General features: G+C 37.6%; 1 protein-coding gene across 1 annotated transcript; it reads left to right on the top strand.

Moving 5' to 3' along the window:
* Window positions 1-13,811: 13,811 nt before the first annotated feature.
* On the top strand, window positions 13,812-26,157 carry nrsn1 (neurensin 1). Its single transcript, XM_034058914.3, has 3 exons — window positions 13,812-13,923; window positions 20,839-21,045; window positions 23,062-26,157. Exons 2-3 carry the CDS (start codon window positions 20,839-20,841, stop codon window positions 23,458-23,460), a joined length of 606 nt encoding a protein of 201 aa, XP_033914805.2. The 5' UTR covers window positions 13,812-13,923; the 3' UTR covers window positions 23,461-26,157.
* Window positions 26,158-27,621: the final 1,464 nt, after the last annotated feature.

Below are 27,621 nucleotides of genomic sequence, written 5' to 3'. Positions count from 1 at the left end.
TCACACAAAAATGGTTACAGCACTTATTTTACTAATTCATCTTACAAGCTCTTACACGATACTTGTTTGTTTATTTACTCACCGTGTTTGTTTGTGTGTCTGTCCGTGCACCGTTTGTTAAGTGTTAGTCCGTTTTGTTTGTCTCTTTTATTTTGGCGTGAAGTGCGGGTGTCCTGTTTTTGTGTTCTGTTTAAACCTTTTATTTTGTTGATAAACGCTGAGTGCTACCATTTGCACTCAGCTATCCATTGCTTTATGTGTGATGATATGCAGCAACACATATTTTGACCCTGTGGGATAATGGAGGCATAGAGTAATGATGTAATATTCAAGAATTGAAAGCATTAAGCCAATCTAGAAGAGTTTTTAAACAAGTGCCAGGGTGCATTAATCTACATTTTCCAATTTGTATAATAATGTAAATATACAATTAAGGTAAAACCTTAGTTGGACAAAACTAGGAGCACCTGCCAAACCAGCAACAAAGTTGGCTTTCTAATAAACTGGAATAATGTATCTCTAAACAAAACTATGCAGCCCATATAAGGTATAGAAAAGACTACCACTTGAAATTGGTGAGCGTTTCAGACAAAAGTGTGTCAAGGCAGAGAGCCTATAAAGTTATGGAACAGCATATAGTGCATGTAAATAAATGTTTTGGGATGTTCATAGCCTATGTGAAATGTATCTATGTGTATGCAGTCTTCCTACATATTTTTATTTTGCATTTATTTCTGGTTCTTGGTGCATTTAAATAAATAACTGTTACTTGAACAAGATGTAATTTTAATAGGAATGAATGAAAGCAGCTGCTTTACGATCACACTTTTAATTTTAAATATTGCAGTTATCGATCTATTTTTTTTTATGTAGACAAATATTGTTTCCTGATTATTGTACCCTTTAATTTGATCACAATACTATAACTATTGTAATTGTTAATGTGGATAACGATATTGTTTATGGCTGCCAGAGTAACGAATGGTATGTAAAAATAATGTAATATCTTGTAACAATTGTATGTCGCCCCGGATAAGGGCGTCTGCTAAGAAATTAATAATAATAGAACACCCTCTGTAAACTGGTTTGGGATTGTTCAGCAATACCCTAAACTAACCCTAGCTCTGCACTGTTTAACCCTCCCCAGTTGCAACACATGGCCGTTGGTAAACTCCAAACTATCAGGTTGAAATAGTCTTATTTTGTTTGGTTGGTCTGCTCTTTACACACCAAGAATCCTCCTCCATTCCGTTCCGTTCTGTTCCTGGCTTGTTTGCAGCTGCCCAGTGGCAGCAGGCCAAATACAGAAGAGAGAGTGCTTGAATTGTAGTGTCCTTTTATGGTCAGCCGCTCCTCAGGAGATGCCCCCACCCAGCCAATCAGGGAGGCTTAGTCATTCCGGCACTGACCACGCATCCCGTGTCTCTTATGGAGCGGCTGATCATATCCTGCACTGGCACGTACGCTCTGAGAAGCCAGCGACAGGTCTTCCCTGTCACATATGCACACACATTTTTTATTGGTAAATGTCAGTACGTTTGACATTATATTACCGGATTCTGCCGAGTCAACGTACAGGGGATGTAACGTTGTCGTTAAGGCAAGTGTGTGTGTGGGGGGGGGGGGGGGGGTGTTGACTCAGGCAGGGGTGAAATTACAGGCATCATTGCAGTGGGAGTATTTTTAACATTAGGTAGGTAGATCACGTTTACAACTAGGCATAGCACACAGTCAGTCACGCTAAAGAATCAAGGAGTGCAGTTAACATATTTAGTGAATGGTGAAATACAATTCAAAGTTGCTGCAGTATATACACTGTTTTGTCATTTCAAATCTTTTCACAAAACAAACATTAAACTTTAAAGCTACATGCATTGTCCATTGCAAAAGCACCTCATGAAAAACTACAACTGTAAGTGAAAAACGCTAAAATAAATGTCACTACATTTAAAAAATATATATAAATACCTGATAAAATAAAGGGCTTTACATAATCGCTGTAGTAAGAAATTGCAGTGTCCAGTGTGAAAACACAACATGAAATAATAAATTAACATCCAAAGTAGCACTATAGCATTAAAATGTTCAATACAAAAAAATAGTGCCTGAGTTACAAGCTCTTGCAGTGTCTAAATTTTTTTTTTAAATATCCAAAATATGGATTGTATGAATGTAATCTATCTGACTGCGGAGTCTGTATCATCTGATCCGAAACCGCCGAACTCCATCTTCGTATGTGAACCTTCATCATCGATGATGCAAGCAATTGTCAGAATCATTCAATGCATAGAGCAACTACTTCTAGGCAGTTTTTTCTACGTATTTGTGCATGGTTATTAAAAAACGGAAATTAATGGTGAAAATGTGACTTTCAGCTAAAAGTTGGGGTGGGGCGATCGTTCAAACAGGGGCGTTGACTCGGCAGAATCCGTTAAATATGTTTAATGACAATTTGCATTTACTACAAACAATCTGTTAGATTATACTGTTGCATTATCTTGCAATTTTACAGATTTTCTTAACAGTGTACATACAAAAATAATACGATGTTTGCATTTGCGTTTTGACTCGTTTTTTTTCCGTTCTTTTGGAACAGGTTTCGATGGTGCTTATATAACATTGCTAACACATTTGAACTAGAACCATTTTTTGTCGAGTTGCACCTCTTAAATTCTCATTACGTATTCATTTAAAGCTCCTAAGAACCACACAAAATGGTGCATGAAATATGATCCTGTGGCAATGTGCCCCGCCCCTGTGTGCATGTGTGTGTTATATGTTGTATGTTGCGTGTGGTATGTTAAATGTTGGTGTATTGTAGTTGGTACACGGGATATAAATGGGTGTGTGCAGCACGAGTATTTAAATTGTATAATTATATTTAGGCACTGGATTGCACTATCACTTCACGTGCATTTAAAGTATAGTATGTGAGCACGGGGTTGCACAGAATTAATTCACGTGCTGGGATTCAAGTGAATAATTAATTAGTAATTGAATCTCAGCACAACAGTATATATAGATGCACATTTCTTTCACTCGGGGTTGGGTGTTCGGTGAGTAGTGAACGGGAGAGAGAAGGAGAAATAAAGTTAAAGTTAAAGATAAAGTTAAATAACAATTGCTATCGCGTGCTGGTAGGACCAGCACGATTGTTTGTTTATTTACTCACCGTGTTTGTTTGTGTGTCTGTCCGTGCACCGTTTGTTAAGTGTTAGTCCGTTTTGTTTGTCTCTCTTATTTTGGCGTGAAGTGCCGTGTCCTGTTTTTGTGTTCTGTTTAAACCTTTTATTTTGTTAATAAACGCTGAGTGCTACCATTTGCACTCAGCTACTCATCACTACCGTCTGTCTGTGTGTTTCTCTCTCTGGTCTGAGTTCCTCCCTGCAGCCAGCCTGTCACAGATCCACAAGCAGGTACAACAGAGGATCACTTTAGAAAATAGGAGGATATTTTTTAACGGATTAGCAGGTGGAAATATTCTGTAGATTTTGCCATTTCACTGAAAATGAAACCCCTTTCCAAAATCAGGCCCTATGTCTCACCTTGCACACCACACGATTATGCCTTTACCAAGTGAGCCACTCATAAACTCTCAGCAATTTAACTGTGCAGTGGAAAAAGTTTCCGACAGGGTCCCATCTGGCACAGAGGTTTGAATTCAGCCTAGATCACAAGAATTTGATGTTTTCGACTTATCCCTCAATGGATATCTCAAAACCCTCACACAACTGAGTACTTTGTAAGAAGGTAGGATTGGATGAGGTCATATTTATATATGTATTCAATCGCTGTAAACTTCAATTCAATCAATCCAGTTCTTTATTTGTTTCGTTATATTGCCATATTACTTGTAATTAAACTACCCTGTCATGCATAATGGCAGTACAGGGAAGCAATTGCCATGCCTGTTTTGTACCTCCACAGTGGAAAGAAAAAAAAAGAGGATTTCAGTTTCCATGGTAACCAGTCCAGGACCTTTCAACGCTGAAGTGCATAAACATAAGCCCCTGTAAAAACTGAAAGCACAAAGCACTGTATGCAAGAGAAGTGTTTTTTTTTTTTTTTTAATCAGACATCAAGATTGGAAGAATGAAAATGGTCTTCATTGCTGAAAACACAGAAATTATTTTTAACACCCAATTACCTTGAGGACACAGTATTTTATATATGTGACATTTCCAGGGTGCAAGGAAAATTGTATTATTTCCTCCTACTGAAGCCTCAAAATAACTCAATATAAAGGACATGCTGACACTACTTGACCTGGTCTCAATAGTCTACGTATCAGTGCTCCTATCTTCAGTAGATTATTCTTTCCACTGCACCAGTATTCCACATAACCCCTTATGTCTCATTAGTTTCAACAATTGCTGTTGAGCTGTGGCAAAGTGGTTTGCAGTGCCCAGTTGTAGAGGTGATGTGATTACGAAACAGAAGACAGACAACAAAGTTCACGATCCAAACACGTTTATATAATCCCGGTCTGGCGACCACAAAGACTAGTCCCAGGCAATACACATCAATGTGTATTGCACTGTTCCAAATGAAGGGTTTACAGTCCCGAAATAATAATAACAGTATAACACACACAGAGACACACAAACACGATCACAAGTCCAGAGTGAGTGCTAATGTGCAACTGGTGAAATACAATTTATTTGTGTACAGTTGTGAAGTGTTGTCCGGGTTGGTGCTGGCCTTGAGCAACAGCTCCCGGTACATGTTAGCCGTCTAATAGACAAACAAGTATATAATTAAGAATATACTCTGGTAAGACATAAATAATAATAATAATAATAATAATAATAATAATAATAATAATTAGACACGACAAAACAAACAAACACTCACGGTACAATTATAGTTTTCCTGTCAGCGGTTCTCTCTTAACTATAACAAAGGAACAGATCACCTAGCCACGCCCCCTTGGTTAGCGAGTGCAACCGTTTCTCCTCCAATCCTCGGTTGCCACATCGCTTCCCTTCTGGGGCGATAATTTGGTGTACCGTAGCTCTGCTCCCTTTCTAGATGGCCAACTTCCACCTTTCCCTTGGAATGAATTGTCAGACCATCCAGTCTGGGGCACTGTTCCCTTTACACAGCACCCTCACAGGTCGGGAGGGAGATTTATAACCAAGATTCATTCTTTCTCTGTCACATGAGCTTTATTTTTAAACTCTCTATTATTTTTAAGCCCTTTATTATTTGATTTGGCTTTGACTAAATGTACTTTTTTTGCATTTGTTTCTGTATATTTGTCTTTTTGTAATGTTAGGCAATAATGTATAATGTTATGATTATTGTGTTGCCCTTTTATTATTAAATGTTTCTGCAGCAAGTCAAGACTAAAATGAATTCGCCAACAGGTGATACAATATAGTAGGTTTTACCTTTTAACACTAGAACCGCCATAGTTTCTGACTACCTAGGACTTCCACACACGTCAATTTGATATTTACATTTTTAAACAGCTTCCATATGAAAATGAAAGACAAACTATCGGATACAGCACAAAAGTTTTATTCGTTAACATCATATCTAACATTTGCATAGCAGAAACACTGTATTTAAATGGAAACATGAAAGGCTATAGATGCATATAGCAGAATTCTGAAAGAATGCCATCTGACACATCCTCCTCATTGAACTTGCAAGTCGCTCCTGGATATAATGTAGTGTCAACTACATAAAATATAATAATACTACTACTACTACGACTAATAATAATAATAATAATAATAATGTTACCATTTCTATTGCGTGACTCTGCAGCAGAGTCACGCAATAGAAAGCATTTGCCAGGGCAAATGCTTCTAATTTCTCTCAAATCAAAATGATTCTGTAAACACAGATGCAGTTTCATTGAATTACAGGCAGACCACACCACCCCCACATTCCATTGAAATACATACTTCTGTATTGTAATGTGTGTCAAAATGACACGTCTGGCAGTTCTAGGTAGATGGTGCTTATAAAATTGTTATTTTTTGCAAATCTGCCACTCAAATGCCGTTAGGATATCTAATACATATATTTAGGAAAAGTCAAGAACGGACATGCGCATATTTATACATCAAAATGTCAAATTGACCCACATGGCAGTTCTAGTGTTAAATGGAAAATGCTCATTGTTGATGTTAGATGGGGAGTGGGGGGGTGGGATTTTTTTTTTTTTTAATTTAGTGTGTCCAGTTATTATTTCCCCCGATTTTCTCCCAATTTGGAATGCCCAATTGCTTTTCCACTCACTGCAGCAATTCCCCACATAGTTCAGGAGACCTGAAGTTTCAGAGGGCGTCCTCCAATCCCACAACCAAGCTAGCTTCCTTTTTCACCCAGGAATTTGAGAGCAGGTGTCAGCGAGCTACCGACCTCTGGAGGCCAAAGGCCAGTCCTGCAGGTGTCCGCCTTTGAGTTTACTGGGTGCCTGGCTAACAGGGTTCATTGTAACGCAATAAGGAGAAACAGTCCCTGCTGGTTTTGCCTCCCTAACCCACGGGAGTGCCAGAGCCAATGTGATGCTCCCTTCGGAGTCCCCAGTGAAGACCAGCCTACTCGCACAGCCAGGACGTGAACCTGCTCTGTATTACTCAACCTGCGCACCACACTGCTGCAAAAAAAAACATGACTGTTATCTACACAATTACATTAACACTAAGGAAGACAGAGGTCGCTAGGCCTTTGCATTGTTGGGTTTATTGCATGTAACTTTCCAACACAGCTAATTGTATCATTATTTATTTAGTCATTTAGCAGATGCTTTTATCCAAAGCGACTTACAGAGACTAGTGGGTGAACTATGCCTCATCAACAACTGCTGCTGCTGCAGAGTCACTTACAGTAGGACCTCAGTTTAACATCTCATACCACTAATGTGAATTGGGTTGTTCATTTGAAAGTGCAGATGGTCCCTGGCAGTTCAGAGGAGGATGCTTATGTTATGCAGTTAAGAAAAAGGTGGACCGATGTCCATCTGGCTTATTCAATATCATAGATTATATAGCCTGTATAAATAAAACATAATATTGATTTACTGCAAATAATGTAGTGTTTCACAGAATAGGAGCAAGGGCTGTGTGGAGTAGCAACCGGGAATTAAAATAGGAATTATGTGCTTGTGACTTTAGAAAGAGGACAGGATTTCCCCTTGGCTTGCGGAGAGCTGCCCTCACAGAGGTGAGACCGAACCGATTAGCCTCCAAAGCTGGGAAGCAAGCTCTACTTCCTCCAAGGAGAACCAAGAGTGATAGAGAACAGGAAAACAAGTGTTATAATAGATTTGGCCAACAAGCTTCACTTGCCACCAAAAAGAGGACCCCTAGAAAAGAAAATGGAGGTTAATAATTGTGGCAAAGTGGCTGATTGTGTACAGGTGCAGGAGTGATGCAGTGTGCAATGAACAAACAGAGAATTGTAATCCAGTTGGAAACAGGTTTTTGATTATAATCCTGGTCTGGTGACCAAACAATAACTCCAGGCAGTACACAACAATGTGTAATGCACTGGAAGTAAATCAATGGGTTACAGTCCCAAATAATAAATACACGTATCTTTCTCACAATGTTCAAAACACGGTCACCAGTCCTGGGTGCGTGCAGTAGTGCTTGTGGTGGGTGATACAGTTTATTTCATGACAGTGGTGAAGTGCTGTTCTGGCTTTGTGCTGGCCCAAGGCGACAGCTCCGGAATTGTGTTAGCTGTCTGGTGATTCACAAACAAGACAGTTATTAAAAGACAGAACAAACTAACAAAAAACACTCACGATACTGTTACTTCCTTCTCCACAGTCCTTCTAGGTTTAAAAACACAAACCAAGCGAAAATAACAGATTGCGATTCACCGCTCCCTTTTATGCTTTCACACATGACCCCTTGGTAAACAAGTGCAACCGCCTCTCCAATCTGCGGCTGCCACGTTGTTTCCCTTCCGGGTCAATGCGTTCTTGCAATGGAGTCTCGCCTTCATTCAGACTGGCCGACTTCCTGACCCGGGGAAAGAACTGTCAGACCAGCCTGTCCAAAGAACTCTGTTAGAACATAAGAACATAAGAAAGTTTACAACATTACTGGGGAGTTGGTTCCAGACCCTCACAATTCTCGCTGCTCAGCGCCCTCACAGGTCGGGAGGGAGATTTGCAACCAAGACTCAATGTATTTCTGTCACAATAATATAAAATATATATATATATATATATATTTTAAGGGACTAATCTCATTGTTCAGTGGAGAGACCCCCCCCCCCCCCGGACCTTGCATCGGGAAATGAAAAGTAGGGGATACAAGTTTCCCATAATAAAAGCACAACAAAGTGTAACAAAGCATAGAGCATGGTGAAGCATAGGCAAGTACCGGCATGGCAAAGCATATCAAAAACAAACCAAGGCAAACAGCAGTGTGGAGTAGTGGTTAGGGCTCTGGACTCTTGACTGTAGGGTCGTGGGTTCAATCCCTGGTTGGGGACACTGTTGCTGTACCCTTGAGCAAGGTACTTTACCTAGATTGCTCCAGTAAAAACCCAACTGTATAAATGGGCAATAATGTGTAAAAAAAAATAAATAATGTAATTGTATGTAAAAATAATGTGATATCTTGTAACAATTGTAAGTCGCCCTGGATAAGGGCGTCTGCTAAGAAATAAATAATAATAATAAAAAACTAACCCCCACAAATGTTTCCCAGAGCAAAAGCACAGGGAAGTGCAACAAGGCAAAGCGAAAGCCTGACAAAGCAACGGGAAGCGCAGACGGCAGAAAATAGAAACGAAAAGGAGACTGTGTGGTCCAGTGGTTTAAGAAAAGGGCTTGTAACCAGGAAGTTCCTGGTTCAAATCCAGGTTCAGCCACTGACTCATTGTGTGACCCTGAGCAAGTCACTTAACCTCTTTGTGCTCCATCTTTTAGGTGAGACGTTGTTGTAAGTGACTCTGCAGTTGATGCGTAGTTCACACACCCTAGTCTCTGTAAGTTGCCTTGGATAAAGGCGTCTGCTGAATAAACAAATAATAATAAAGTAGGGGGTCTGCAGAGCTGCATGATGATACACAAACAAAATTGCAAGATATGAATATGGGTGCAAAATGGGTGCAGGCGACAATAAAGTTGTGCACTGAATGTTCTCTGTTCCAAACAGCAATATGCATGAGAAAAAACAGGCAGTAATTGGGCCAGTTAATAACGAGATAGCATCCTGCACTTTGTCAAAATGCACAATGCAAGTTTTTTTAAAGCACGGGTCTGGTTTATAACAAACTCGAAAATGTCGTTCCACTAAGTCTCACTTTAAAGTAATAAAGTGTGTTACGTTGCGGTCGTCGTTTGCCCTGAAACATTTGTGTTTTAAAAGCTGGTAGGTGCTTTAACGCTAGACTAATTGTTCTGCTGCCAACTTCCGATATCCCAGTTAAGTTACATTTTGAAAAGTGTCACAGTTACATACTGTAAGTATGGCTAAATTAAACAAATAAATTAAATAGCGGTACAACATCATTTTTTTTAAATCGTTTTAGAGTAGCAACTAGCGACATTGGACGACTCTTCAGATCATTGGAAAAAAGACAAAAATATAATGTATTGCCAAGCGGTTTACAAAAAGAGACATGGGTAAGAAGCAGTTTAAAGCCATTGCACACTGGATCTGTTCCTTCATTTATCATCCATCGTCCGAAAAAGTCGTGCCTCAATCCATTGTACACTAGATGCGTTAATATCGTACTTCAGAGCGCTGATGTGCAGTGGAGGCTTTGTAGTAAATATACCTAGTTTCAGTATTTTAATAAAAAATAAATACAATTCTGTTGTTAATTCTTACATAACTTTGAACACAAAAAAATGTTAAATGTAGTATACACATAATGATCAGCAAACGCTGATGGAATTTAAAACGTTTGCTAATTATTATGTTTCTTCTAGATCTACAATAATGTTGTTGCGCAGACAAGGTGATTTTTGGATAGAGCATATATTGGTTCCTATCAGTGTTCTATTGTAACCGTTAACCTATATACATTCTGTAAGGAGTTATAAGCTAGTTTTACATTTTAACTAAGGTGAGGTCAAAGTTTGCAGGCAAGGTCATTTTTGGATAGAGCACATATGGTTTCCTTTATGTGTTCCATAGTAACCATTAACCTATCTTCACTTTGTAAGGAGATTTTGAAAGGTTTTTAAAGAAATGCGTCAGGTGGCCATATTGGTTTACTCACAAACACCATTTTTGAAAAAGTCAATTGTTTTGTCACAGGGATGATGCTTGTCAACTTTGGAGTTATTCAAATAAACCATTTTTCAACTGAATCAGTTTTAAATTTAAAAAGAAAATGTAGGTCGGGTGGCCATCTTCTTTAACAAAAGAACACCATCTTGCCTTATTTGAATTCCATTGTCCACAGGATGATGCCTACCAAGTTCAGATTTAGTTGGTTAAACAGTTTGCAAACAGAAGCAGTTTGATGTTTGGTCGCATTTTGGTGAATTTGGTGGCAGCAATTTTGATAGTAAAATTTATCGCAGCAACTTTTCAGATCAATCGGTTTACTGGTTCCCAAGAAGAAGATTTTGAAAAGTTTTTCCAAAAAATGCATCAGGCCGCCATCTTGGTTGACGCAGGAGCGCAATATTCTTTGCATCTGAACTGTAATCTATACGGGATGATACCAGCCAAGTTTCATGTTGATTGGTTGCGCCACGTGCGAACGGGAGCAGTTTAATAATATATAAAAATTAAAAATCATTTAAAAAAACAATCTTTACAATAACAATAGGCGTACCCAAGCCAGCTTGTTAGCCTAACAATAATAATAATAGCAATAGATACCTGAATCCGAATTCTGCAATGACAGAGCAAGTGGTTATATATATTGTAACACGACTGCCACTCACTCGGGTTCGTGCCCCTTTAAAAATACGACCCAGCACACAGAAATTGATTTTCTTGCGCGGTTGCGCTAATTTTTTAATAAACACAAAAATAAAACAAATACACAAAATAAACACCTAGCTCTGTACGAGCACTAACTTACACACGGGAACACCCTTCCTAACACGGGACAGCTAAGCTGTTTTCCCGACTTTTCAAAAAAACCTCAAACTTAAACACACACTGGTTTGACACCGCACTTTTTCTCTGGCTACTCGGAGACAGAGCACCTCTTCTGCCTCCTTCTACTCAGCAGCCTCGAGCAGACTGCTTGCTCTCCTTTTAAACTCCCGCACCTGGACCTAATTTCCTAATAATGCCCAGGTGCGGATGATAATTAATAATCAAACAATTAACCAAAAGGTGCATTCTCACATGTTTTCTCTTGCAGGGAGGTTTTAACCCCCTCCCTGCCGTCTCTCACAACCCGCTATATTACAATATATATATATATATATATATATATATAAATAGATATAGATATAGATATTTTTTTTGTTCTTGTTGTTATTGAGGATCCAGTATAACGGCAGTCATTACGAGTTAAACACATTTCTCAGTAGATGCTGTAATACACTGGGACTTTCTGGAACTTCATTCTGTAAGTCTCCCAGCAAGCTGATGTTAAGCCCCATATTTGTCTTTTAGAACTTTTTCTTTTCCATGTTTTTGTGCTTTTAAAAAAAGTCTTACTCAATGAATTAGAGATTTTACTTTAACTCTACAGATGTTGTTGGTAGCCCACAGCAATAATGCAGCTATGCTAATTTAATACATATTTTGGCAGAAAGGTGACTTTTTTTCTCCTTGGTAGGGGATAGATGCTACTTAAGGCTAGTGTACAATTATTGCTAAGAGACAGAAAAGTCCAGGCTTAAAGCAATCAGCTACCAGATGACCAATTGCAAAGATAACAAAGGTGTAAAGGATGAAACAATGGCCTCTATTCAATGGCCTCTAAAACAACCGAGGACACGACCTCTGTGTCCTCATGGCTAGTTACAGCCATGTCTGCAACTCATTCACTATGTAACACAATCTTTGTTCCTGGGTAGTAAGTGTTATTTCCTAATTGCTTATGCCTCAAAAGTATAGAAAATGGCTATTATTCCCCACAAACTTTGCTTTTGTGACCAAAAGAAAAAATTGTTACACGGTGTTATCAGTGTAACAGATGCAGCAACAGGTGTTGTGATACAGCTGCAAGCCTCACCCACACTGTTGCTGTGGCGATAGGGATGACGGTGGTTCACAGATAACAGGAAGCTGAATAGAAAGAGTAGACCTTGATTTTTGTTTACCAAGACACAGTCTACACTATTGTCTTGTCACTGACCTAGGTTTCAAATAGTTTTTTTCCCCCTCTTGATTTAAAAATATGAAATACAAATAATACAGTATGTGGCACATTGTGAACCAATATAAATAAAATGGATATGACTAATAATCCATCACTTGCTCAACAAAAATAATCGTCTGCACATCAGTTCACTGGAAGGTTATAGAAGGTGTAACAGCCTAACCATCTTTCATTGTTGTTCATTAAATCTGGGAATTATTCTTTCTATTATTTTAGCCCCAGGGAAATAATACTTTGGACTTAGAATTCGTCCAATTAAATGATTATTATGTTGTACATAAATACATAAATTGTTTTTACAGTGTAAAATTATGTCTTTTAATGTATTCATGTATACTGTAAGTTAAGTCCTGCAGTACATGTAGAGAGGCTAGACGAAAAATGTAAACAAGGATATGTAACATATACTCTGACCTTCTAAATATAGGGGCTATAAGGAACACAGTTAAAGTATATATGTTATTATCAAAAGACAATGCAATAACACTTTATAATGGGATCATGTTTCTTTACATTTTGTATGCTGGAAGAATTGAGCAACAAGAAGGCTAAGTATGTAAGTGACTGCTCTTGGTTACAGACTTGGTCAGTGGCTGAATTGGCAATAAAGCCATGATTTTATTTTTGCTACTGGTTCTTGGTAAAAGAAAACAAAAAACAGAATGCATATTGCTTATAAAACTATGAATCATAAAAGAGAGGGTTGCCAATACATCTGCATCTGAAGGGCATTGTGGGACTACATCTGTGGAATAAGTTTTAAAACTATAAAACATGTATACACTGGATATTGGTGTATCCAGTGTAGTTATAACAAAGGTGTTCTGCCTCATACATTTCTAAAACCAGTGTGTCTAACATATACATGTTTATTATGTCATTACTGTCCATGTAGTGGCTGTTAAAACATATTTATTTAATGGCAACAATGCATAAAATGCTAAAAACATACCAGCTACAATGTCTTGAGCCTTTTCACAGTTGTTGCTTGTTTTGTTACTTGGTACTTTTTAAAAGTAACATAAGCTACACTTGGAGGATTGTATCTATAGATTTAAAATTGACTTAGTTTCAGTACTACCTACAAGACCGTATAAGCACATTACAATGTCAGACAATGCAACTATATGGTCTAGTATTCAGTTATTAGCTCAGGTTTTGAGCTTGAACATATTATAATGCTGCCACTGTTTTCCTTGATGAGTTATGCATTTGCTTTCTGTGCCGAGTACTTATTACAGCTTATGAAAGAAAAATAGCATTTGATTTCGTTTGAAACGCAGTAACGCATTTCACATTTACATACGTCCTTTTTCCGTTTCAGACATTTTCTAGACACCTAACCTGACGTGCCTAAAATAAGACATCTCTCTTCTCAAAATACATTTTCATTCTGTACTGAAAACGCAGTACATTATTAATCAGACATGAGTTGACTAAAAGTGCAAAACTCCACTACAGTTTGACTTTATTGTGGGTCCACCCACGCTGAGCTGGCAAGGCATCTTTGCGCCTGCGTAGCCGGATGTATGAGTAAGTGAATGTAAATCATTAATTCTCTACTGAGAGCGGACGTTCAGTAATGGGACCCAAGTGAGAGAGCAGCGGCTAGCAATCACTCTCCAGGCAGCAAGCTGGTTATGACAGGTAATATCCTTCAATATTAACGTTTTTAAAATACTTTACTGTAATGTAATTATGCAGTGACATTTTTGTGGATGTTATTTGTGAAACGTAACAGGCTCTTGATCGGAGTTTACAGGTGTGTTGGCTTCATACTAACTGGTTAGATACATTGTGGGTTTTTTGTATGCAACAAAAATGATGTATAAATACTTTACGTTTAAATAGCTAATGCAAAAAAGCACTGATCTATGCTTTAAGCATACAGTGCATACAGTACATGCTTGCAAGAATATTTGTATTATTTATAGGTGATGCTAAAAATGTGTTTTGCTTAGGAACATTTGTGATATACCGTTTTCTATGTTAATTGTTAAAGTTGGAATTCTATGATAACGTCAAAGCACATATAATCATTTGTTTTGTGGTGAATACATGTAAGTTAGTTTCCTATTGCTAATATCTTTTAGAATTCGCCAACTGGTGTGCCTACTTTGTCTGGCGTCACTGATTACGCTAGGCGTAGTAGTTAACTGATTTCAGCACCCTGGAGAGCGCTGTATATAGCAACCCACATCACAATAGCGTAGACTGATGTGTAGAACATGCAAAAGAGCATTGAAAGCATATACTAGAAGGAGGAATCTGTCCAAACCCTAAGTGTGCTTGCAATTTAAATAACATAGTATAATAACAGTATTTGAGCCTTTTTTTGACACAGCTTATTGTTTTATGTGCTGCCCGAATCGTAGTTTTCGTACCGAAGGAGCAATTTCCTTGCATATATGGAGCTGCTTAATTCTTGGTACAGATTAATGGTTGTGAAATAATCATACAGTTTGGATTAGAGACACTTACAGTACGCTAGGTATGTTTTAAAATGTCGAATGCTCTCAACAACAAAAACATTATACACACTTCAAAACGTTGCATAGTAATGTGTATTGTTTTTTTTGGTTTGTTTGTTTGTTTTCTGTTTTTGTTTTTTAATTCGTTCAAGGCATCTGCCTATAATACATATGAATAATCCCCTTAAAGGATATGAAATGCAAAGTGTGTATTTGAAAGGTAGGCAAATGGGTTTGCCTACCTTAAAGTCTCAGTTTGGTAATATAAAGTAGAGTGGTAAATGCTTTTCATTTGCACATATGTTTTTTTTTTCTTGTATATATGAGCTGGGTCTTGAAAGTAAATCATTAAACCTTGGAGCAAACATACGTCACATGTTACATCCATTGCCTTCAATTTACAGGATGAATTGATTGCTATTACTAGCGGCTATGCAAAATCAGTGAAGCATATCAAGATGTAAAGATGTAGGTAAATAAAGCACAAGTGACTGGTTATTTAATGACAACATAAATCATAGTAATACTTTTACGGTATCAGTTTAAGAAGCCCTAATAGAACCGTAATAACATGAAAGCTATTTCCCCCTAGTCTAAATTGAAATCACTTTATGTTTTCAAAGTGGTATATATTTACAGTGTGGGAATGTATACAGCATTAAACAGATCTCCAGTCTTACTGGTTGACACAACTTATATACTTTCACTGCTTGTATACTTAACTGAAACAGGTGAAACATTGTGTCCATTTTTTAATGATATATATATTCGGTTTAGACCCAGATAACCCCCAATCCCCCACCGCTGTGGAAAACAGCAAAGGAAAGAAGGTACACCTTAAGTGTGCAAGTACTGTCGAGTTATGACTATATGTATTTTGACAGAAAAAAATGGCCAGGCATTTTGGAAAACACTAATTTCATACACTATATAAAAAGTGAAAGTATCAAAAAATGAAATTAATAAAAAAAAAAACAGAAGCCCTACTTATACTGTACATATATTATGAAATACATGTTTTGCTTGCTCTATAGCCTACAAAAAGTACCCAGATCATCTTCTTCTTAGATTCCTGTTAGTCATCTGAAAGACCCAAGATTGATAGTTATAAATCTTTAGATGACATCCACATCATAATATTGCATTTAAATGTGGACAGATAGTAGAGCCAGTTGCATGGTGGGTTTTCTTTGTTGATTGGCTTTTTTTTGTGACTATTAATTTAATCAAATGTCATGTTTCTTTATTTGACATATTTAAGTAATGCAATGATTGTCAGTATATTTCCCCATGTTGTTTCTCTTTTTATATACTGATTGAATATGGGCACTCCAGATGGAATTCTCTTGTAAGGTTTTTCATTCTAGCATAAACTGCAATGCTCTTTCCTGCCTTGGTGGGGGGTTGGGTTGGGGGTGCGAGTTTTATTTTTTTATATTATGTAATCAGTACACAGAGTCTAGGGTATGGTCCAACATTTATCAATTGTTTTTAAAGACAGTGAATAGAGGGGAGAATAGATTCTCAGGGACAGCTGTAATATAAAGAGTGCTGATAAATTACAATAAAGCTCTAGTGTAAATAGTGTAATTCAAAATCTATATGGATGTGTAAGAAAAAAAGTCTACTATTAGACCATTTGTACCCTGCTAGAACAGATGGGTGCTGGCACAGGTTGCATACTCTATGTAAATACAACAAATGTAGGTTGTTGATTTGTCTGGTGCAAAATGATCTAGGAACATTTTGAATACCATCTGTTGTATATAGAATAATATTTCAATTATCATGCTGAGGGACTGAAAATGAATACCTAGTGCACTTTCTTTTTACTTTAGCCTACCGTTAACCCAAAATAAATCATGCTGCTGCATTGTACACATTGGTGTTCAATGTAAATAAAAGATCATTTTTAATTGAAACTAAATGATTTTAGCATTGTTATTGTTATTATTATTATTTTTAACTTGGACTACTTAGTAGCCTAGACAATTGACACAGAACAGATCATGGTCCTATACAGATGCTCAGAATGAGCTGGAGGGGTTAGTGGCACATGTGTGCAGTCTGTTGCTTGTAAGTACACTCTGCCTTTCGTGAAAATAAGGTACCTGGGTGTTTGCCTCAAAAATGCATTGAGCACAATTAGCAACACATGAGAAAAAGAGGATTGGGAAATGCCAGCAACAATTGTGACTGGTTAAAACATGCTTTCAAAAGTTCTTAACAAATTGATGCAATTGTATGTGTCACAATTGCCGGGAGCTTTTGTACTCATTATAATATTTGAGAACCCTAATTTGCACTATATCCACCCCTTTTAGCAAATTTATGCAGGAACGCCCATAAATACATATTCATCTAATCTTGAACTACAAAGTAAAACTGCTGCTGCAAAGCATTCCCTAAAAAGTCACAAACAGCGTTGCGCTTGTTTAGTACACTTCAGACTTCTGACTTGTTGCAACTGGTTTGCGACTATTGCGACAGGCGCAATGCATCTACCCCATAGTATTTATCTTTGGATAATTATTTTATGACTGCACCAAATTGTTTTCACAATTTTGTAATGGTATGTGCCTGTAAAATACTTTAACAAAGATTTTGACAGAACAATATTAAATTGCCATTTTTGCCATGGCACAGCAGATGCACCAATTATCTATTTGTCAGACCATCGAAAGGTTACAGTAAATAACACTGGGATGGATTCAATAAACATTTGCTCCAGTGTACAATTTGTAAAGTTTAAAAAAAAAACAAAGCACTTGTAAATATCTGGCTCTGTGGGTTGCTCTGTTGGAAGCTCCAATATGGTTGTTTGGTGTTAGAAATGTATGAGTCATTTTTAAGTGCCACTGAAAGCTACAATAATTGTGACATGATATCCTATGCCAGTATGTATAACGTGCACATTTTTTACATCAATTCATCCATAACTTGAATGGCCATTAACAAAAGAACAAACCGTGACAGTGGCACTATAGAGATTCATTTTGTGTAATTTGTACTTTAACATACTCATAAATTATATATGTGTTTACTCAGATAGATTTTTATAAAAGGTGAAGAACAATGGCACTGGCTATAGTCATTCAAAGTGACAAAGGTTCCTCTCTTAGTACAACATATTTTATAAATGCATTCATAATTTTAAAAGTGATTCAAGGTTTCTAATGAAAGTGCTTTTTATAATAGTATATAGTAGTGTGTGTGTATATATGTATGTATACAATAGCCACTACTTACACCATCCAGGGTTATTCCGGGCAGCCGTTTATATCGGGCTAATAGCGTTTGCCATTTGTCATTCCCATTGATGTCATTCCGATCGTTTATATCATGTTAAGCACGCCATATATTTCGGGCAAATTCAGCTGCTTGGATCTCGTTATGTGCTATTCACATAGATTTAAATAACAAACACTGCTTATACTGTAGTAATCACTCTTAATAATCCTCCAATCAGCTGTTTTCACCTTGTTACTGAGCGATTACCCCTGTACTGTACCATGGCTATTTAATCCCTGTACACAGTGTCAGGTTTACAGTGTGAAAAAACAGCATTGACTGTAACAGCAAGCATGGCTGGAAAGAGAAAAGCGATGAGCATCAGCAAGAAAATTCAGTGTGTAAATACAATTTCTGTTAGATGCTGTGCGCTTTCTAAAGCATGCTTGAAACTCTGTCAGTTAGCAAACAATGCAACGTTGCTTTAAAAAAAGCTGGGTTTTCTTTAGATGACGAAATTACAACCGAAACAGAAACTCTGACAACACCAGAGGGGATGTCAGAGAAGAATTATCAGCTGTGTTACCTTGGCAACCAGTACGCTCTACCTGAAATGGACACCGATGACATAAGCGTGTGTGTTGCACTCTTAACACTGCGACGTGCTATAGCATCCTGATACAGAGCCAAATTGGGATTTTTTTGAAAACGCTAACAAAAGACTGTCCAGATGTGTATCGCAGAGTTCTTCACTGGAAACTATTTGCAGTAATGTAGCCTACCTGTACTTTACATTTCTGCACTTACATTACTTTTTATTACATTCACAATTAGTCATTTATAATTAGTCATTTAGCAGACGTTTTTATCCAAAGCGATGTACAGAGACTAGGGGCTGAACTATACATCAACAACTGCTGCTGCTGCAGAGTCACTTACAATAGACCTCAGTTTTACATCTCATACGTTTTATCTATTATCGATTGCTTCATCTTTTTGCAGATCTTGAAGAGCACGGAATCTGTTCTTAAGTTCCAGTTGAAACACCAGGCTTTGCTTCTGGAGCATTTCTATGTTGATTGTGTTGGATTTCATCATCACGAGTTTTGCTCTCTCCAGTGCTGTGTTTAGGTGTATTTTGCATCTTCCACGTCTGTTGTCACTTCCTGTGTTAAAATTGTTTAGTACTGAGACATCTTGTACAGTGTGCTTCTTGTTGGTGAGTATGTAGTCACTGCCATTCTTCACTCCATTGGGTCCTCTCCATGTCCGTTTCCTGATGGGTTTCTTCTGGAAGAAGGTGTTCATGATGAATAAGTTCTTGTTCTCTGCAAATTCAACTAGTCTGTCGCCTCTCTCGTTCCTGTCGCCGTGTCCAAATTTGCCGACCGAATTCTCGTCTTTTTGCAGGGCTCCTACTTTAGCATTGAAGTCACCGATGATGAACTTATAGTGGCTTCTGCCATTTTCGTGTAGTTCTTGGACTTCTTCATAAAAATCTTCAACTTCTTCCGCCGAGTAGCTTGTTGTTGGTGCATATACTGGGATGACCTGAAGTTCATACTTCCTTGAAACTTTCACTATCAGTCTTGCGGACAAAACAACAGTACACAATTGTAATCCTGCGTCCCATGCATGAAAGTGTGCTCTTCAAAGTCGGGTCCGTGGTGAGTGCTGATGTTGCTCAGTGTGGTGTGGACTGGCTACATGGCTGCAGTCCCTGGCTCTTAATCCTCCTCTGCAATATCAAAACAAACAAAACAACAAACACAGCTCCAGCCGTCAGTTACGTTTTCAGCGCAAGCGGGCCGTACTCACGCACCTGCATCACCTTTGTACCACCAAACTCCTCCCTGCAATCAGCCCGTTGCCATGGTTTATCCAATCGCTGCCTGACCTGTATCTAATCGCAATGGAGTTGTTTAGAGTACTTGCAGTTATGCACATCACTGTCAGTCCCGCCTCTTTGCAAAGCAACGCCCTTCTCCCCTGCACTCACAACAAAGAAAATGGCTGAACACCGATTCTGTGATTTAACAGAAAATGAATTACAAAACATACTACAAAAGAAAGATGCTCCAAGCACTGAAATGGTGATTAAAATGTCACTGTTTTCTGACTCGACGATGTAAACAAATATGACGGCCAGGATATAAACTGTCAGCAAGCCATAAGGAGAGCTGGATGCCAAAAAAAAAAAAGTATTACTACTGAATGCAGTATGAACTTTATGAACTTTAAAAATTCTATTTATGTATTTACTTATGCTGTATCAGCTATATTTAAACAAAATATATAAAGCCGTATTTACTATCCAACCTTGCCTCGCTTATTTTCTGGACTGATTCATATGTTAAATATGTCCTACAGACTCAGCCATAGTGGAAAATTAAATTCCCCTTGGGAAGACTATTGCGGCTTCGGGCATTATAGCTCCCTGTCAGTAACAATAGTCTTCCTTCGGGTCAACAATTTTCCACTATAGCCCTCCTCACCAGTCCATATTTACTATATATATATATATATATAGAGAGAGAGAGAGAGAGAGAGAGAGAGAGAGAGAGAGAGAGAGAGAGAGAGAGAGAGAGAGAGAGAGAGAGAGAGAGAGAGAGAGAGATGTATATATTTGTATATTTGATAAAGATATTTATTTACTCACTGCAGTATGTGTTTCTGGATTTTAAACCTGCTTTACTATTCCAGTACAACAATATAAAACACTGACATTTCTAAAGTACCTCATTTAATGAAGTTCTGAAGAAAGTTACAGAGTGTGTTCCGTAACCAAATGAAAAAACCACATGATGGATAACTAATGCCTCTGAACATGTTAACATCCTTTGTTCCTCTTGTGTTTCAGATGTGGAGGATGAGTTCTTGCTCAGAGATCTGTGGGACGGAGCATGTTGAGCAGGCGCACAGTACTGCCGAGAGCAACTATCGGCGCTATGGGGTTCGATCGTACTTGCATCAGTTCTACGAGAACTGCACCGCTTCAATCTGGGAATGTGATGAAGATTTTCAGATTCAGAGATCACCAAGCAGGTGGAGCTCTGTTCTCTGGAAGGTAAGACATTACTTTTTCCGTAAACTCTGAAAACTAAACTTTTAAATTATTTATATGAGAACCTGGGCCAAGTCATTTTCACAAAGACACAGGGGAAATTCCAAGAACTGTTTTCTGTTTATTTTATTTAGGTTAGAATGGGAGAGTCAGATTGTTGTTCAATGAGGCAGAGATAGCAAAATTGGTTTATTGTACATAATATATTCTGTCTTCTTCTTGTGAACTCAACACAAGTTTAATTGGCAAGGAAGCATATTTCTGGCCCATATAACCTGTAAAAAGAGATGGTTATTTTCACATTCAGTAAGAGTTTCTTTTAATAAATGAAAATTGGGAAAATCCTAGGTCAAGCCAAACATGTTGATAATAGAGAAGACAAATAATGGAGTTAATTTATTGATTAAATAAATATCTAAACAACATTTAATACCTACACAAATCAGTAATAAAGTAAGCTATCATACTTATATACTATGTCTTATATTGTAGCTTCATATTGTATGATAAGAGGGGGGGCTGCAGAAGCAATACTGGCCTACTTAGTACAAGAATGTTTTTGTTATAAATTGTTGCCTGAACCTCACCGACAGCCTTGTTGAGAAACATCCTGGTTCAAACTGATAAAAACAAACTATATATAGTTATAATAACACATGGCCTGCTTTCAGTTAATATGGAAAATATTAATATCATGGAAAGGCTTGTTTTAATTGGATTTATTTGACAGTAATTCAATTTACAGTACAGTGTGCAAGGTATGGTGTCTACCAATTACAATACCACATGAATAGCACTCTCTCAGTTGAACAAAATAGTTTAACCCTCTGTGGTCCATTTATTCTGCACCTGTCTGGCTCATCAGGTCCAATTTATTTTATATAAAAAAAATAACATTACACAACACGTGCTGTTTAAATTGAATAACGTAATTGTATTCACAGTAAAACATGTTTAAAAGACATCTCCAGCCCTGCTCCACCCCTTGTTCGCTGTATTAATCACATACCTCTTCTGAGTCGTACATACTGATAAATCCATCTCCTGATCACTCGATTATTCACCAAATTCCTCAATAATGCTATCCAAGTCATTATTTTATTCCTATAACATCTCAGAGCTTGGTAAATGTCCGCAATTCTCTTTGAGTACTGGATGCAGAAGCAGCCATCTTTGTTGTTTATTTGCTCTTGACATCTGAGGCACGAATTCTCATGCTGATGCGCATCGCTGTTCTAGTTCCAGCCATGCTTGCTTGCTGTTGCAGTCAGTGCTGTTTTTTCAAACTGTAAACCCAGCACTACGTACAGGGATTAAATAGCCAAGGTACAGTACAGGGGTAATCACTCAGTAACGAGGTGCAAACAGCTGATTGATCTATTTGTCAAGCTTTTACTACAGTAAAGTGCTGCCTTTTTTATTGAAATCTATGTGACTGGCAAGGTAATGAGGTAAAATCAGCTGAATGGTGGATTTGTAAGAGCAATTACTACAGTATAAGCAGTGCGTTTGTTATTTCAATCTATGTGAAGGGTACATAACGTGATCCAAACAGCTGAGTTTGCCCAAAATATACGGCATGCTTAGCACAAAATCAATGGGAATGGCAAATGGTTAACGCTATTTGTCCAAAATAAACGTCTGCCCGCAATAACCCTGGATAGTGTAAGTGGTGGATAATATACTACTAGAAAGGAGTGGCCATAATTGGTAAAATCACCAATGTGAGTGTACATTGCATTGCATACTAGAAAAAAAGAACCTACAAATAACCTACTACTAAGTTTTACTCAGGTAATCAAAAAGTATTAATATACCAGTACGTATGTTTCCCATGGTGTTGTCTCCTGCATAGAAATTAATCAACAAAATGTCATGAAATCTAATTAAGATAGATTAAGTTTCAATATCGATAGTTCTACGTATTATAGTAAGGATGCCTTTACACATGACTTAGAAAAAACGCAAATATTAAAACTTTCCTGTTTTAATGATTTAACCCTGCGTTTTTCTTTTTAGGTCGGACTCATAACTGGTTCTATCATTCTGCTAGTTGGCTTGATAGTAACTGTAGTTGGCTACACCGTCCCACCAAAAATTGAAGCATTCGGGGAAGATGCATTGCTTTTTGTGGATGACCATGCAATGCAGTATAACAGAGCTCTCGACATCTGCAAGCTAGCGGGCGCCATTTTGTTTTGCATTGGAGGAACCATGATGGCAACATGTCTGCTGATGTCTGCTTTTGCCAAGAGTTATTCGAAAGAGGAGAGATACCTGCAGCAGAAATTCAAAGAGAGAATAGCGGAATTGCAAGCTTCTACCCACCCAATTACAAAGGCTCCGACTCCTGGAGAGTGTAAAATACCTGTCACTCTGTCAAAAGTGCAAAATGTTCAACCCTCTTCTGAAACCTGACATTAAATGTTCACATTACCCTTGAATTTGTTCACTAAATGTCAGCTCCCTTGATGAAGCAGAAAATAACACACACTTGCATAAAAAAAGCATAATCTAAAAAAAAAACTATAGTCAAATAAATAAATGCAGAATTATAGTACGAGCCATTTGTGGTCTTTTTACCCCACTTAGACCCTTTGCTTAAGTCACTCCTTGTTTCACATGCCGTTGTACCTAAAATGTTATCTATTGATTGGACTGAGGGTGGTGTATTTGATGCATGTGTTTTTCCCCACGTAGAATCTTGCTTTCCTTGAAGAGAGGTCTTGGTAGCCATCACTGTATAAACTCATTTTTGGTGGAAAAAATAAAAAAACACACCTCCCACCTAGTTGTTCTGAATGGAAAGTCAATGATATTTGGGCTACTACTGCACTTAGGTGGACAGACTGCTTACTAAAATTATTGCAACATATTTGACAAGAGGAAAAGCAAGTAGTCTGAGTGGGGTAAACCAAAGAACAAATGCTTCAACCCAGTCATTCTGCATTTACTACTGTTTCCTACTACTTATCATAGAGTAGCGTGTATGTATTCATATTTTTTATTTGATTATACAGTGTTTCCCTTTTGGGCCCTACCTAAATAGCAGCAACATTTTCAAAATATTGCGGCTCAGTTGCGGACAAAGCATGAACAATTGTGGAAAAGTAACTATAGCTCTTTAATATTTGTGGTAATTTACTAAATCCAATGGTATTATTTTTTCTTAAATTTAAAACAAAAAAAAAACAATAGTCTGAAATGATAAAAACGCTGCACTGCCAGAAATCGCGGAAGAAGCCTAATATTGCGGAATCTGCCATTTCCGCAATATCGCAAAGTAGGGCCCGATGAATGGAATTATGGTGTGAATGGGAGCAATTACCATTTTGCCTGATAACAGTCAATCTCTGCTACAATAAAGAAACAATGTATTAAAATTTGAATATAGGTATTTATTTTAATGTGACATAATTAGCATTCTTGACAAAATATACTTCTACATGTTTATGTGTAACAGCCAAGCTCATTGGTTAAAATGCTTATGTTGCTATATGTATAAGCAACCATTAAAAATGAATAAACCCTGTTTATGAGTAAACCAGTTAATTCTGCTGTCTTTTAAAGTGGCATTGGGAGCTGTGAGGTTTAACTACGCAAAACCATTCTCTGATGAGAGCTATTTCTGCCTGTCAGCACTCTATTATCAAGAAAATTAAACAAGCAGGAAAGCAAGAGGTATACCGTTTGTTTACACACACATTTAGGGTATGCAAGGTTTCAATTGTTGATAGAAGCGCACAGTACTTACCATCAAAGCAACTTTCCAACACTGATCTTGTCATACATTTTTTTTACTGGTTTATGTTAAAATACATAATAACGTCAAGCAACTTAAAAACCACCCTTTGTCATTTGTATGGCGCTGTAAACCAAAATTCAGCATGGCATTTTCTCCCTGTGGTATCTTCTGATTGGCTAAGTGGAATTAAACTCATTAATTATTTCACTGTTACAACATATGCTTATGATAATTGTTTAAATTACATCTATGGGTTTCCTGGATGACATGCAGTTCACGCTGTAGCAGCAGTCAGCATTAAAACAATATACAAATAATACTGTTGTTGAAAATGATAAATACTGTAAACTGACAGTGGATATAATCCCAGTGATTATTGTTCACAGTTGATAACTTTTATCATCAAAGGCACGATAGTTTTCTGCAGTCCAAATATTTGATAGATTTTTCATATTTCTTCAATCAGTTTTCTTGCCTGTATAATTTGCAATTAATCATTTATTTTATGAGGTTTGTGGAAATCGTGTTTTTTCATAGAACACTGCTGGAGGATTAACTATAGACCTTGCCTATGTTATAGTGAGGTCTGTAATAGATCACCGGATGGTATTTCAGAAACAGTATAATGGGTTAAGGGGTATTCAGATGAGAAAACAATCGATCTAAAAATAGTTTCAAAGGAGATATACTGTAATTGATAGAGAGGGTTTTATCAAAGTTATAATTTAATTTGATATCTGTTTTGGTGGCAAGCAGGGATTGCAATAAGATTTTAGGCTTCTAAAGGCTTTCCAAAAAAAAAAAAAAGATTGTTTGTTGGCTAAATGATTTTTACTGAGATCTTTAATGGGCTTCTTTCCCTGTTAATTATAGAGTAACCATAAGGAGAAAACATTATTTTCTAAAAAGAACATGGCTTTTCTAAAATCTATTTAACAGACTTGTGTAACTGTATTCATTTTCTTGAATTGTGGAGTACACACAACAATGCTGGTAGAAGTAATTATATTTTCTGCTGTGTAATCCTGTTGGTTGACCTTCAATTATATTTTTATAGTAGTTAGAGAGTTTTCCATGTGTGGGATGTGCTAATTGAATATGCCCTTTTCTTAGAGGTGTATAAATGTAATCTTTTCCTGAAATATATTCAATGATGTTTCCTTGTGCAGTCATATTTTTCTAAGTAATGTGAAAGCAACTAAGTTCATGAAGCCAAGATTTATTCTTCTCCTAACTGAGATTAAACCTTAAATGTATTATAATATAGATTCTTAGATAATCAGATTATTTTAATTTACAGTTGTGACTTAAGATAGTTTTGTCTATTTTTAAATGGATTTAATAAAGAAGAAATAAAGATCTGGACAAAGGTTTTGTATCGTTTTCATGTTTTATTTCCTAACATACAAAACACTGCAAAACAACAGTTTCTAATATTCTCAGATATTACTGTTTTTACATTATTGATATAGGTGTTTACCCAGTTAAATTGTTTCTATTAAATATACTGTTCTTAGAATCAAAGAAGCTTCAGGTCAAGATTTTTGGCTAGGGCAAAAATTAAGTGGAGATTGGGAAGATGGTGGTAAACTCAAAAGTGCAGCACAAACTGCAAATACCTACCTGAAACTTTTCACAGCTATACAAGTACATGAATACAGATGCTATTAGGTGTTTGCAATATACTAGGTGTTTCTAAACCATGTCTCACAAACCAAACCACACCACAACACCAAGTTCATGTTTATGATTCTTGTGTGTGAAGGTGTTTTGTTTTCTGGCTTGTGTGTCAACATTTTAAACATAACAGAACCTTACGGAGATATGGAACATACGTTTCTAAATTCTTCAGTGCCCCAACCAGTGACATATCTGGGGGGGGGGGGTTACCAGGCAAACTAAAACTCTGGTGCTTTCAGTTTGGTCTACTGCCGAGGTTTCTGTGGCCACTGACTGTGTACGAGGTTTCTTTGACAACAGTAGAGAAGCTGGAAGCCTTAATCAGTTCATACATCAGGAAATGGTTGGAAGTTCCATGCTGCCTCAGTAGAGTGGGACTTTATGGTAAAGGAATACTGCAGCTACCAGCATCTGCTCTTACCGAGGAGTTTAAGTGCGCTAAGGTCAGACTGGAAATGACATTAGTAGAGTCACGCGACAAATGCGTAAGGGAGGCAGCACCTGTGCTGAAAACTGGAAGAAAGTGGGTGGCAAAGCTGTGGAGGATGCAAAGGCTGCCCTTCGAATTGGTGATATCATGGGGCAAGTTCAGCATGGAAGAGGGGGTGTTGGTCTCAGTTCCGCTCCTCCTACGTGGCAGGAAGATGGTAGTCAACGAGGTGCAAAAGCAGGAGGAGAGGATGAGGTGTATAAAGGCCATTTCCCAGGCCAAGCAGGGAGAATGGATGAGACGGGAGAGTGTGGAACAACGCAAGATTGGCTGGCAAGACCTATGGTCAATGGAACAGAGCAGGATCAGTTTCCTCATCAGGTCAACATATGATGTTCTCCCATCACCACAGAACCTAAACCTCTGGGTAGGAGAGGATCCCTCATGTCCTTTTGTGTTCATCACCTGCAACATTAAGGCACATTTTGACAGGATGTAAGGTGGCTCTTAGCCAAAGACGGTTTACTTGGCGCCATGACCAGGTGCTGCGATGTTTGGCCTTAGCATTGGAAGACAAACGTAACATGACCAATAAGTTGCCACCTGTTCCATCAAAACATTACACACAAAAGACAACATTCCTCCGTCCAGGAGAGCAACCACCAAGGTGTTAAAACCAATCCTCGCCCAGGACAACTGGAAGCTGCTAGAGACTGGAAAATGC

This window comes from Acipenser ruthenus, chromosome 3 (assembly GCF_902713425.1).
Source record: "Acipenser ruthenus chromosome 3, fAciRut3.2 maternal haplotype, whole genome shotgun sequence".
Lineage (NCBI taxonomy): Eukaryota > Metazoa > Chordata > Actinopteri > Acipenseriformes > Acipenseridae > Acipenser > Acipenser ruthenus.
The sequence above is the reverse complement of the archived record's forward strand: the minus strand, read 5'-3'. Positions and strand labels throughout refer to the sequence as shown.